This window comes from Yarrowia lipolytica, chromosome 1B (genome assembly GCF_001761485.1).
Source record: "Yarrowia lipolytica chromosome 1B, complete sequence".
In the NCBI taxonomy this organism is placed as follows: Eukaryota; Fungi; Ascomycota; class Dipodascomycetes; order Dipodascales; genus Yarrowia; species Yarrowia lipolytica.
In genome coordinates, this window is record NC_090771.1 from 1,855,376 (window position 1) to 1,869,078 (window position 13,703).

General features: G+C 50.1%; 6 protein-coding genes across 6 annotated transcripts; 3 read left to right on the forward strand and 3 right to left on the reverse strand.

Moving 5' to 3' along the window:
- Positions 1–1,881: 1,881 nt before the first annotated feature.
- YALI1_B18572g (uncharacterized protein) lies at positions 1,882–3,711 on the forward strand (the record flags this gene model as incomplete). Its single annotated transcript, XM_500864.3, has 1 exon — positions 1,882–3,711. The coding sequence occupies one exon, from the start codon at positions 1,882–1,884 to the stop codon at positions 3,709–3,711; it is 1,830 nt and encodes a 609-aa protein (XP_500864.1).
- Positions 3,712–4,725: 1,014 nt separating this feature from the next.
- YALI1_B18607g (uncharacterized protein) lies at positions 4,726–5,349 on the reverse strand (the record flags this gene model as incomplete). The annotated part of the gene is made up of 1 exon (XM_500865.3): positions 4,726–5,349. The coding sequence occupies one exon, from the start codon at positions 5,347–5,349 to the stop codon at positions 4,726–4,728; it is 624 nt and encodes a 207-aa protein (XP_500865.3).
- A 586-nt stretch (positions 5,350–5,935) lies between these two features.
- Positions 5,936–6,202, forward strand: YALI1_B18613g (uncharacterized protein; the record flags this gene model as incomplete). The annotated part of the gene is made up of 1 exon (XM_500866.3): positions 5,936–6,202. One exon carries the CDS (start codon positions 5,936–5,938, stop codon positions 6,200–6,202), a length of 267 nt encoding a protein of 88 aa, XP_500866.2.
- A 504-nt stretch (positions 6,203–6,706) lies between these two features.
- YALI1_B18631g (uncharacterized protein) lies at positions 6,707–7,789 on the reverse strand (the record flags this gene model as incomplete). The annotated part of the gene is made up of 1 exon (XM_500867.3): positions 6,707–7,789. The coding sequence occupies one exon, from the start codon at positions 7,787–7,789 to the stop codon at positions 6,707–6,709; it is 1,083 nt and encodes a 360-aa protein (XP_500867.3).
- A 1,430-nt stretch (positions 7,790–9,219) lies between these two features.
- Positions 9,220–11,616, forward strand: YALI1_B18645g (uncharacterized protein; the record flags this gene model as incomplete). Its single annotated transcript, XM_500868.3, has 1 exon — positions 9,220–11,616. One exon carries the CDS (start codon positions 9,220–9,222, stop codon positions 11,614–11,616), a length of 2,397 nt encoding a protein of 798 aa, XP_500868.2.
- Positions 11,617–11,915: 299 nt separating this feature from the next.
- On the reverse strand, positions 11,916–13,355 carry YALI1_B18687g (uncharacterized protein; the record flags this gene model as incomplete). Its single annotated transcript, XM_500869.3, has 1 exon — positions 11,916–13,355. The coding sequence occupies one exon, from the start codon at positions 13,353–13,355 to the stop codon at positions 11,916–11,918; it is 1,440 nt and encodes a 479-aa protein (XP_500869.3).
- Positions 13,356–13,703: the final 348 nt, after the last annotated feature.

Below are 13,703 nucleotides of genomic sequence, written 5' to 3' on the forward strand. Positions count from 1 at the left end.
AACAAAATCACACTACATAATCAATTCATTTATTTAAATATTAGTCGTTTATTATCGCCTTGACGCCTTGATTCAGGTTGACTCAGAAATATTCGCATTAAACTGCAATCTTGCATTGATAAGAGGATACAGTTTGTGGGAATAATATGTGGTGCGTATGTGGAATGGCAATGTGGGGGGGGTGTATGAATTTCGTGAACCTGGTTGTTCATCACGTGATTTACAAGTACATGTGATCAAACCACACTTGTACGCCCATATATCACTTTTCGGATGTACTTGTACTTGTACTACTGTACAAATACACGTCGTTCTATCGCTGACTATCCCTACCTTATGATAGGAGGGTGAGACCACGGATGGAAGAAAGCCAGTGAAACGAGATATCCGTCTCCGAAGAGTTCTCGGAAACTTGTCTGAGACCGCTTTTAACGCATTAAGAGCGCATCAACCGTACAGGAGCTGCACATGCCCTTACAGTCGCTTGTGTAGACTTTCACGTTTTGTGGGGTGTTTCAGATTCCTGTGATCCTTCGGATATGCGCCGAAACAAGTGATTGCGAGAATTATTGTGTGGGAGTAGATTATCGCCACCTGTCCACGTCTCGGAACACGCCCCTACAAACTTGTAGGGTTTGTGCGGCTCGGGATCTCGTGCTCTAGTCTCGGTGGCGGATCAAGTGCAGATCATCTTATGAAGCGGAGGAAGTGGGTGAGAATAAAGGATGTAAATAGTTTCATATTGAGAGATATTTGATATTTCACCGGGAGAAGTTGTAGAAATAATTCTAGTCTAAATTTGAGTATATTGATCCATTGATAGTCCTCAAAACACACTATCAATCATCCAGGTATGCTGATGACTTATCCTCCCGACGATCTTAGTTTCTGTTTTTCACGTTTCACCCCAACAACCTTAGACACCAACGGCTGCATGTGTGACGCTAGGTGGGTTTGCAACGTGTGGAGAAATGTGGTACGATTCAGCGGGTTTATCAGGCGATTAATGCTATCATATGTAGGATGGGTGGCAAAAGTATGTGGCATTTCATTCACATGTTTGCACGTGACGTTTCCAGCTCTGTCGCGAGCTGCAGGTACAACATTAGCGTCTGCTGTTCTGACGTCTGTCTTATTAATTAGTGGGGTGGTAACCACATGCTACATATTGGTCTATTAGTAGCACGATCACGTGTCTACCGTTGCCACCGGTTTCAGTGTAATATATACCCTCTTACAAGTACTCTACAATTGCTCTCTAACATCTGTCGTATTTCTGTTATTATTCTCGGAAATGCAACGGCATTATTATCAACTCCCCCCCAGATTGCATACAGAGCCAAGAAGTGCATGATAGGCGTTGGGGGAGGATTGCGATGGGGCGGAGAGCGTGATAATAGGCCTGACAAAATAAATTTCTTTGTCTCATCTACTGTACTTCAGAAAAAATAGACTGTATGCATGGGCTCATCCTCTTGACGTGTCCTTCTCACCACACGTCGCTTCGCTTAACACAATTGTATTTTCTCGCTTGTAGCCAAACTGAAACTTACGATTTCAACAGCTTTCGAACCGACAGCGTGTACTAAATAGCGGGGTCTTGTCATTGTGACCAGGAACAGAATTCAATCAGGAATGTCACTCACAAAAGTAGCCAATTCCTTCATCATGAACAGCACAAAGTCGTTTCTCGACCCAAAATCGCTCCCTACCAACACATAGAACTACCCCCCCCGCACTTTCACATTCTTCCCCACTCAAACCTTCCATTAGCTAGAGTTCGACACTGGCTCAACCATATATCCTCCAGGTATATAAACGAGCAGGCCCCGTCATCAAAAAAAAGCTGTACACGCTTTGCATTAGCTTGATTACTTGACAATGTCTGACGACAAGCACACTTTCGACTTTATCATTGTCGGTGGAGGAACCGCCGGCCCCACTCTCGCCCGGCGACTGGCCGATGCCTGGATCTCCGGTAAGAAGCTCAAGGTGCTCCTGCTCGAGTCCGGCCCCTCTTCCGAGGGTGTTGATGATATTCGATGCCCCGGTAACTGGGTCAACACCATCCACTCCGAGTACGACTGGTCCTACGAGGTCGACGAGCCTTACCTGTCTACTGATGGCGAGGAGCGACGACTCTGTGGTATCCCCCGAGGCCATTGTCTGGGTGGATCCTCTTGTCTGAACACCTCTTTCGTCATCCGAGGAACCCGAGGTGATTTCGACCGAATCGAAGAGGAGACCGGCGCTAAGGGCTGGGGTTGGGATGATCTGTTCCCCTACTTCCGAAAGCACGAGTGTTACGTGCCCCAGGGATCTGCCCACGAGCCCAAGCTCATTGACTTCGACACCTACGACTACAAGAAGTTCCACGGTGACTCTGGTCCTATCAAGGTCCAGCCTTACGACTACGCGCCCATCTCCAAGAAGTTCTCTGAGTCTCTGGCTTCTTTCGGCTACCCTTATAACCCCGAGATCTTCGTCAACGGAGGAGCCCCCCAGGGTTGGGGTCACGTTGTTCGTTCCACCTCCAACGGTGTTCGATCCACCGGCTACGACGCTCTTGTCCACGCCCCCAAGAACCTCGACATTGTGACTGGCCACGCTGTCACCAAGATTCTCTTTGAGAAGATCGGTGGCAAGCAGACCGCCGTTGGTGTCGAGACCTACAACCGAGCTGCCGAGGAGGCTGGCCCTACCTACAAGGCCCGATACGAGGTGGTTGTGTGCTGCGGCTCTTATGCCTCTCCCCAGCTTCTGATGGTTTCCGGTGTTGGACCCAAGAAGGAGCTCGAGGAGGTTGGTGTCAAGGACATCATTTTGGACTCTCCTTACGTTGGAAAGAACCTGCAGGACCATCTTATCTGCGGTATCTTTGTCGAAATTAAGGAGCCCGGATACACCCGAGACCACCAGTTCTTCGACGACGAGGGACTCGACAAGTCCACCGAGGAGTGGAAGACCAAGCGAACCGGTTTCTTCTCCAATCCTCCCCAGGGCATTTTCTCTTACGGCCGAATCGACAACCTGCTCAAGGATGATCCCGTCTGGAAGGAGGCCTGCGAGAAGCAGAAGGCTCTCAACCCTCGACGAGACCCCATGGGTAACGATCCCTCTCAGCCCCATTTCGAGATCTGGAATGCTGAGCTCTACATCGAGCTAGAGATGACCCAGGCTCCCGACGAGGGCCAGTCCGTCATGACCGTCATCGGTGAGATTCTTCCTCCTCGATCCAAGGGTTACGTCAAGCTGCTGTCCCCCGACCCTATGGAGAACCCCGAGATTGTCCACAACTACCTGCAGGACCCTGTTGACGCTCGAGTCTTCGCTGCCATCATGAAGCACGCCGCCGACGTTGCCACCAACGGTGCTGGCACCAAGGACCTCGTCAAGGCTCGATGGCCCCCGGAGTCCAAGCCCTTCGAGGAAATGTCCATCGAGGAATGGGAGACTTACGTCCGAGACAAGTCTCACACCTGTTTCCACCCCTGTGGTACTGTCAAGCTTGGTGGTGCTAATGATAAGGAGGCCGTTGTTGACGAGCGACTCCGAGTCAAGGGTGTCGACGGCCTGCGAGTTGCCGACGTCTCTGTCCTTCCCCGAGTCCCCAACGGACACACCCAGGCTTTTGCCTACGCTGTTGGTGAGAAGGCTGCCGACCTCATCCTTGCCGACATTGCTGGAAAGGATCTCCGACCTCGAATCTAAGCAAGAGACGAGTTTAGAAATAGAAGTAATGCTAATGTATATGATTTTTGGAGTTACTGAGTGAGTGAGAGCAGCGATGCATTATGCTGAGCACGCGAGTACACCCCCTCAAGTACAGTAGCTATATATTGGGGTATGTACTGTACATACTGTACAGACATACAGATAGATAGATACAAGTACAAACCCAAGTACAAGTACCGGTACTCTACACGCCTCGTACTCGAATGCTCATCACGGAGTGGTTAAACTCATGCTCACTAATCAGAGGCCGATCTCGATGCCCCTTCATACACCACCAATAACTCAATGAGCTAAAAAATGCGGCATTTTTTCATTTCTTCAAATTACTTGCCACAAGCACTTACATTTTTTCTTTCCCCGATTCTCTGATGTGCACATCGCTACTGTTTTTTCTTATTGGCTCGTATTTCGATCAGTCGATTTATGGGTTGCCTAAACGAAGCTAATACCCGTAACACACTACAAGGAACTAACACAAGATTGTTATAATTATATATATACTCCAGTAGAAAGCCACGATATGATAAGATAGCGCAGAAGCCACTGGATGTTAAAGGTGCTGCCGTATACATGATTCTCTGCCTCGCTTAAGCGGTCAGTCCAGTATTACGTATGTGCAGCACTTCCGCGCTGTAGGGTAATTAACACACGACCATCGTCACCTCGCTCATAATAATGGTTTGTCCACAAGAGCAATATATCGCCTATACACCCAACGAGAAAACGGTTCAACACGCACACTAATTGTATTAACGCGCCCCAGACCTGTCAGTGTTCCCTAGACACCACACAAAACCAAACCGCCGACGAAAACTACCGCTCTTATCATGAATATCATAACTTATAATATGTAAGGTCAGAATGAGTTGTTGTGTGCCATACATTTCTCTGACCGAATTAATGGATGCCAGACTCACGTCGTCCTTCCACGGGTAAAAACGTCATGCCAAAACCATGCCCTTCATTTCAGTTCCTCCTTGGTCAATCTCCTTAGTTGTACGACAGATCAAAGTACAGATCATTCCACACAACACCGGGAGGGTATTTGCAATCGCTCTTGCCCTGATTGGTGAACCCCAGCTTCTCGTAGAAGGGTGCGTTCTCGTCTGTGGCAATGAGCGCGATTCGGCTGGCCACGCCGTTGGTGGAGATTCGCTGCACATAGTCATTCATCAGGATCGATCCGATGGACTTGCCCTGGTACTCGGGGTCCACACAAACAGCATGGACGCCCACGGTGTTTCCGTCCTCCTTGTGTCCGTTCTCCTCGTCGTCAGGGCCCTCCGGGATGCCCATGGAGCCCTTGGTGATCAGGTCTGACCGCATCTTTGTGGCCAGAATCACCGCCACCAGCTTCTCGCTAATCACAGAGGTTGTAGGATGAGGCAGCTGGTCGTCCTCACCGTCGCTGTTCTTGGCTTTGTCCTTGGCGTCGTAACTTCTGATAAATAGACCCAGACACAGCTCGGGGCATGCCTGGAGTCGATACAGCACCTTTTCTCTCGTCGCTGACTGGTCCGGAGGGAAGGCCTTATCTGAGACCTCGACAATGGCATCCACATCCTGTACTGCCAGAGGTCGGATGGCCGAGTGTGGGGGGAGCGTTTTAGTCATTTGATGCGTTTTGTGCGAACGGTGATTTGGATGGTGTTATGATGTATTGGAGTGTGGGCTTGCCAGCGAGAAGGAAAATCGAAACCCAAACAAGGTTGAGGAGATGCGGGATGGTGAAGTTGGTGTAGCGTGAGATGACAGTGCTCAGAAAGCGTCCCAGAGTATGCAAGGGTGTGATTTTTTGAGGGGAAACAGCTTAAGGGTTCATATATATACTCCCAGGCTTTTTTACTGTCACCAAAGCTAACGTGATTTCTGTGTTTAGTCACCTCTGCTGCTGGATGTACGTCAGAATAGAGAGTTAATAGGCACGAGAGCAAGAGGGTGGAAACACAACAGATTGATAAACACAATGGAGAGAGCTTGGCTTTTGACGTTAGAGTGTCTAGAGGGGTAAATATTACAGAAAAAATATATATCTGTGGGTATTTTGGTCTGTTATCCTGCCCAAACTCGAAGTCCACCTTTTATCGTTCCGTGTCGACTGTACCCCTCTGATCACGTGACCATAAGCCATGCACAACACTTTAATCAAAAACCACACCAGCATCAAACAACAGTCTCCGAACACACAACATCACACACAATGAGCGAGCAAGCTGAGCCCCAGGTATCGCAAATTCTGCCTCTGGAGCTGGTCGACAAGTGCATAGGATCCAAGATTCTGGTGCTGGTCAAGTCCAAGGTCGAGTTCACTGGCACTCTGGTCGGATTCGACGATTTCGTCAACATGGTGCTGGAGGACGTGACCGAGGTCAACACAAAAACTGGCAAGGAGACCAATCACAGCAAGCTGTTGTTGAGTGGAAAGAGCATCTACATGGTGAGTGAAGTTGGGGATATTTATGGCTGATCAGATAGGGAAGGAAGTCACGAGAAGATTAACTAACACAGCTTGTCCCTGGAGGACTTTAAGTGTATTATAGGATAATGATATTGGATGATTGGATTATGGTGGTTGCTACGATGTCGTGGTGGTGGTTTGATGGCGTGGTAAGCTTGATAGGCTGGATTGTAGTGGCGAAGCTGGACCGAGATCAGGTGTATAGTATGGGGGTTTGATTCGAGGAACTGAGTTGCTGTGGAACAATGCGCAGTGCCAGAGATGCAGGCTGCTTCCTTTCAACACTCTTGTAGCTTGCTTAGAATCTCACTCCACATAGCAGGTGAGATCAGATTAACTAGGCTCTGGTTTATGAACGAGATCATACAAGTAACTGATAGTTCGCAAAGAGATCAAGCTATCTTTACTAAGGAGTCGCAATCTTTTCATACATACAGAGAATAAAAATACATTGTAAAGTACCTACTGTTGATGTCTGATCTGTCGTCAATTTGGGTTCCTATCATTCTGTGTTCACTTCTTATCCAGAATTGCAGTATTGACATCACTGATCTTCCACAGAATTAGCATCATTACTGAACGGTAAGGAGCAAACCGATGGGCCACCCAGGTCATTTCATCTGCTGTGGGCACCCTCCATTTACCCTTTGTATCTGGCTTTGACTTGGCTGCTTTTCGAGCGCCAGCCTTTTTAGACTTGCCAGGACTGTGGACCCCATTAATAGGGAGCGAAAAGTCAACCTGCTTGATGATCTCAGCAAGATGAGGACGCTCTTTGAGGTAAACAGATACACCTCTCTGGATACCGAGATCACCCAATGTGAAGACATCCATTCGTTTAAGAGCAAAGAGAAGAAACATGTCCGCTGACCAAGGCCCAATGCCCTTGATGGCGACCAGAGCATCGACAACATCGTCATCGGAGGCAGTACTGAGCCAGTCATCGGACAGAGTTCCATCCTTAAAGGCCGTAGATAGACATGTGATGTATTCTGCCTTCCTTCCAGACAAACCTGCGCTTCTTAAGGCCTCGGTTGGGGTGTCGAGGATCTCCTGTGGGCTCGGAAATTTGCCATCTTCGCTTCCTTCGACTGGAAACAGTTTCTTGAACTTCTTGAGAATCGACTCGGCAGCTGCTCCAGATACCTGTTGTCCAATGATGCCCCTTGTAAGATGTTCGAAGCAATTGTTACACTTTCTGTTGGTTCTGGACTCTTGCCGAGTAGCAGCTTCTTTGACAAAAGAAGTGAACTCGGACGAGTGTACGATATCCTCCAGAGAAGGATCGACATCGAGAATGTACTTGAGGCCCTTGGAGAAATCTGATTCGTAAATTTCGTCCCAGTGACTGTTGTCTTTGGTTACAGGATCTAGCTTGGGTATCAGCTTGATAGACTCAGCCAGGGAAATCTTAGGGGCTGGAGCCAAGGGAGTAGTAGGGATCTCAAGCTTGGTTTTCTGTCTTTTGGGAGTACTGGGAGTCACCACAGGCGCTGTTGTTTCAGGTTCAGCCAGACTTCGCTTGGTTCGCGTTCTTGTTGTCGCAACCATCACCAGTTTGTGGATCGAAGGACGGCGGAAGATGTTCATGCGCATGACATCTGTGAAGGAGGGGTTAGGGATTGTGGGTCGTTATTAAAGTGGAGAGAGAAATGTTGCTGTCAGCAAGATGTATTTTCAGTGGAATGAACGACGTTTTGTATGAGAATCAGATACAAATTGCACTCATCTCTCAAATACTTTCTTGTCCTTGAAAGAGTCAAATGTAAACGTGTTTTCAATTGACAATAATACGTACATACTGTACTCTTACCACACCCACTTTAAATGCAATGCCATTGTTGCGATAAAGCTGAGTTTATCGATGAGATATTGTAATACATTGGGTAAACTACTGCACGAGTACGAGTACTGTACATACTGTAGGGATTGTGTAGCATTTTCTCTTCTGGCCAATAGGATGACACGGCCATGATGGCTATCGCTAGAAAAACAAGATTTTGGCTTATATATAGTCAATCACTCACATTTTGAGAACATCCCTCACACTCAGTTTATCCCTCATTTTACTTGACAGCTTAAACCACTCAAGTGGAGACAGATATCAGCCGTATGGCTTAGCTACAGTAGAGACTACAATTAGTTCCAAATTGAATAGAGACCGTGCGAGATTCAAATTTCATCGTGACTAGACCGCATGACTCACACTTTTCATTATCTGTTGCGCATTGACCATAAGTACTTGAACGTCGTACATATCGCCTACAGCATCTATTTCCAACTCATGGTTTGATCATACGTCATACATGTGTGCTGCGTGGATGGTGTTGCGGATAAAAGCCCGCGTAAATTGACCTCCTGGGGGCTGTGTACACTGACCTTTGGGGATACAAAGAGTGGCTAGCAATACTAGTTATAGAAAAGAGCGACTCAATAAAGCTGCTTAAATCCGATCCCAATTGGGTGGTTCATTCGCTTGAAAGAGCTTGAAAGTCCATCCGGAGATAGCAACAGACAAAAATCCGGTTTATGCAGAACAGCCAGACGTACAACAACAAGTACAATGAAAAAGAGGACAGCAAGGACATGTTGTCACAATTCACAGTCTGGCACTTGCTATTTATCTTGTCAGTCACTGCAAATCAAGTAAAGGGTCGTGAGACGGCATCTAGGCTACGTCTGGCTTATTGTAACTACCAGTACGAGGTGTAGTGCTGAGACATAGACAATACAACTCTGTACAGGTAGAGAGCAGCCTTCATGCGGGGTAGGGGAGGCATACAAGAGAAGAATGATACCCCCAACCACAAACAATTGTCCATTACAAACACATTCTCATCCTTACTTTTTTTCATATCACCCCTCTATCACCCATTCGAACCGCTCCACCATCCGATTGCTCCGAGCTTTAAACTCCACATCACAGTGCATGGTTGGTCTATAACTCTCAATTAGCTCACCACTTGTACATAGTCTCTCCACACACACACTCTTACACACCCAATTACCGCAACACACGTTTCAACATGTCTCTCGACCTAGCTACCAACGGCCAGCAGATCAAGGACGTGTACGGCGCCATTGTCAGCAATGACCCCGAGTTCCCCTGGGCAATCTTTGGTTATGCCACCTCTCCCACAGCGTCCTCGGCCACCATCAAGGTCGCAGCCATCCCTGAGTCTGACACTTCCACTCTGGCCGATTTCCTCGACGAGTTCGAGGAGGGCAAGCTGCAATACGGCCTGGTCCGAGTCCCCGACCCTCACTCGAAGCTACCCAAGATTGTCTACGTGGGCTGGTGTCCTGAGGGAGTCCCCGACCCTCGAGCCAAGGGTGTCTTCAACCCCCATCTCCATGCCCTTGGAAATCTCTTCCACGGCTACCACGTCCAGGTGACTGCCCGAGACCGAGACGATCTCACTGAGGATGTGATCCTGGAGCGGCTGGAGCGAGCCTCTGGTGCCAAGTACGGAGCCACCTCATCCAGAAAGCCCGGAATCTCGTCGGCCATCAAGACCAAGCCCACCTACACAACGCAAAAGTCTGGAGCCGATGAGGAGGACTGGGGAGACGCCCCTGCAGTGGAAACCAAGCCCGTCTCCAAGCCCACACCTGTTGAGTCGTCCTACAAGCCCGTCAAGGTTGACCTGGCCGAGATCCGAAAGAAGGGAGGACCCTCGACCTTCACGTCCGAGGGACGAGACGCCGACTCAGATCGAGGCATTGTCGGTGGCTCCTACAAGCCCGTCGGTAAAATTGACATTGCAGCCATCCGAGCCCAGGGCAAGGGACACAAGGAGTCCTTTGAAAACACCCCCATCAAGACGGACCTCGACAAGCCCAAGCCCAAGGCCACTCCTAAGCCTACCTCTAAGCCTGCCCCTGTCGCCGATGTTGAGGATGAGGACAACCAGAACGGGGACGAGGACGGCGAGCCTATGTCTCTCAAAGACAGAATGAAGGCCTTCCAGAAGCCCTCCAAGTCTTCTTCTACTCCCACTCCCTCCAAGAAGCCCCCTACCACCATTGGTGGAGACGACGACGATGAGGAGGATGAGACCCCCAAGTCTGTTAAGGACCGACTCAACGCTTTCTCCGGGTCTGGACGGCTCACCGAGATGCCCAAGCCCAAGATCGACAAATCTGCTATCCAGTCTCGATTCACACCCGCTGCCTCTCGAGGAACCAAGCCTCTGGCCCCCGCCGGTGATCTGTCGTCTCAGTATGGTCTCAAGACCTCAATTGTGTCTGGTGGATCCCGAGATTTTGCCTCTGAGAACGGTAAGACTCCCGGTCAGATCTGGGCTGAAAAGCATGGAAAGACTCCCCAGCCTGACGTGGCCGTGCCTTCGTCTACCTCCAACGTCTCTTCTGCATCCGACAAGTTCTCCAAGCTGTCTGTGAACGACGATGATGAGGAGGACAAGAAGACTCCTGCTTCTTTCGGTGGTGATGACGACGAAGATGACGAGCCCCACGCATCGGTTTCCGCTCTTCGAGGTGCCTTCAATAAGCCGGCCGTGCATGACGAGCCCAAGAAGTCCACCCCCGCCCCTGCTTCTCGAACCATTCCTCCTCCCCCTCCTTCCGCCTCTCGAGTAAACGACGACGACGATGATGAGGACGAGGACGATGCTCCCGCTGTCTCTGTCTCTGCTCTCCGAGGCGCCTTCAACAAGCCCGCTGCTGCCGACGAAGATGATGCTCCCCCTCCTCCTGCTCGAACAGTGCCCCCGCCTCCTCCCTCTGCATCTCGACCCCCCGCTGATGAGGATGACGACGATGAGGACGAGCACAACAGCTTCTCCAAGGGCGCCTCTGCTCTTCAGGCCGCCTTCTCTGCTGGTGCTGGTACCGGAGGACCTCCTCCTCCTCCTGCTCGAGGAGCTGCCAAAGATGAGGAAGAAGATGATGCTCCTCCCCCCATGCCTGCTCGACACGCCCCTCCTCCCGCCAACGACGATGATGCCCCCCCTCCTATGCCTGCTCGACATGTTGCTAACGACGCTCCTCCTCCTCCCATGCCATCTCGACCTGCTGCCGATGAGCCTCCTGCTCCCGCCCTGCCTTCTCGAGGCGGTGCTGCTGCTGCCACTCCTGCTGCTGTTGTCTCCAGCAAGCCCTCTGCCACCGTGGAGTACGATTACACTAAGGATGAGGAGGGTGAGATCGATCTCGTGGAGGACGAGATCGTCACCGACATTGAGTTCCTGGACGAGAACTGGTGGAGCGGAACCAACTCCAAGGGTGAGTCCGGTCTGTTCCCCTCCAACTATGTCAGGCTTAAGGATGGTGCTGTGCCCACCATTCCCGATCCTGCCGCGGGCTGCCGGGCGCTGCTGCCGGCGCTGCTGCCGGAGCTGGCACTGGCCCCTCTGCCATCGCCCTGTACGACTACGACGCTGCTGAGGACAATGAACTGAGCTTCGCGGCGGACGATATCATCACAGATATTGAATTCATCGACGAGGACTGGTGGACCGGATCGCTCAACGGCAAGCGAAACCTCTTCCCTTCCAACTTTGTTGAGCTCCAGGATTAGCCTAATCGTTCTATGATGTATAAATAATTATGACTTGATGGATTGAACTGATTGTAGATTACTGTGTGAATAGTCGTAGTGCTGTGTTTTGTAAACTTCTATTATAAATTACCACGTCATACTGTGTGTCTATAAGTTAGCATGCCCGTCTGGCTTCCGCGAGCAACAAGATTGTTGTGTTCAAATCTTGGATCTAATAATCTCGCTGAAGAGACGCAGGGTAGCTGCACCCTGTCCCTGTTGAGTAAGCCCTCGTCGAGCAACAATGGCAGCATGAGAATGGATCACGGTAATGTACACGGCGTACTTTTCCCAGCCTAGCTTGTCCATGTTCTCAATCATGCTGAGTACGTCCTCGGAGAAAGGCGCGTTGTTCGCCCAGTTGGCCAGCAATCCTCGGTCTCCTGTGTGTCTAGCCGCCTCCATAGCTTCACCCAGACCGACCACCTTGGTTTCCGACAAAGCAGGCGTGTCGGTGTTGTTAAGATCATCACCTAGAATGACGTCTTCGACGGCAGCTTCAGTGATTCCAGCAGCCATGACATCAGCCTCTTCCTCAACCTTGGACGCGTCCGTTTTAGAAACGGGGGAGGATTGTTTGTCGGTGTTCTCAGTCTTCTCCCCCTTACCGCCAACCTTCCTCTCGTCACCCTCATTCAACCACTCCTCGTCAAAAGTCTCCATCTTGATACTTTCGAGAATCTCACCCATGAGTGCCTTGTCTCCTTCTCTCAGAAACTTGCTGACTCGGTGATTTGAGTTGTTGGTGAAGAACATGGACGCAATTAACACAGCTGTGATAGCTAGGGGACCAACAGTAGCCGCAAAACTCCAGAAGATAAGCTTCTGGCGAATGTGTTCGTGGTAGACGGGGAAAGGAAGGGACCGTTTGGTGGTTCGTTTGAAGTCAATGATTCGAGGCGAGTGGCTCCAGCCGTAGCTGTCCACCACGGGTTCTTGCAGCTTGACTTCGTGGAACTTGAGATCGAGCCATCGTAGGTTAGCAAACGGATTAGCAGCCGTGATAAACGCCGTTGGGAAGTGCACCGTTCGGTCGTTTCGGCAATTGGCCAGCAGCACCCGGTTATCAAACATCTCCAGCGCCTTATATGCGGATGAGGAAGGATTACTCATGTCAGCAAGTGTCGGGTCCTTGAGAAACAGGTCTCGTCCAGTGTTCCCGAGATAGGTACTTCCAAGAGTGTTCATCCAACTGAACCAACGTTTGTCAGTTCGGTGGAACTTGGAGCCCAGATGCGGCGTGGCTATGGTGGAGAACAGAACGGGCTTGACCTTGTCGAAGAAGCCCTCGTCCAAAAATATGCCACAGAGATACCGCGCAATGAGGCCACCAAGAGAATAGCCCAGTATCGAGATGCGGTCAAAGGTAACACCCTCGTCATCAGCGTAGCGGCGAATCACCTCCTTGATCTCCAGATAGCATCGACGCGCGCATACTTGCACTCCATCGTAGGTGAGAGTACCGTGGTTACTCTGAGTGGCATAAGCAACCATGTCTCCTCCAGCCTTGACACCGTAGGTGGTGTCCAACACCTCCTTTACCGCGGCCATGTGGGTTGCGCTTCCCCAGAGACCGTGAATGAGCACAAACAAATGCATGTCTTCTTGTCCCGTTGCAAAAAAATGAGAGAAAAAGTCGTCTACTTGTGCCTAAGCCAGCTTGGGCCACAGACGCATGTGATTAAGTTGGTTCACAACGGTTAGCGGGAAAACAAAAAATTACGCGAATCTCAGATAGACTCTGGGTTACAGTAGTGTATATTGACAGATGGCAGAGGTGGATCAGACGGAAGTCGGCAGAGGGAAGAGCAACTGAGAGCAAGGCGTGTTATCCGGAGAGCGAAGGGGTTGGAAAAACGGGGTCTAACTACATAAGCTGTGTTGTTGCATGTGATTCTATTGCATTCAATCCATCAGATGCTATGATATTTTACCCAGAAGATGGAA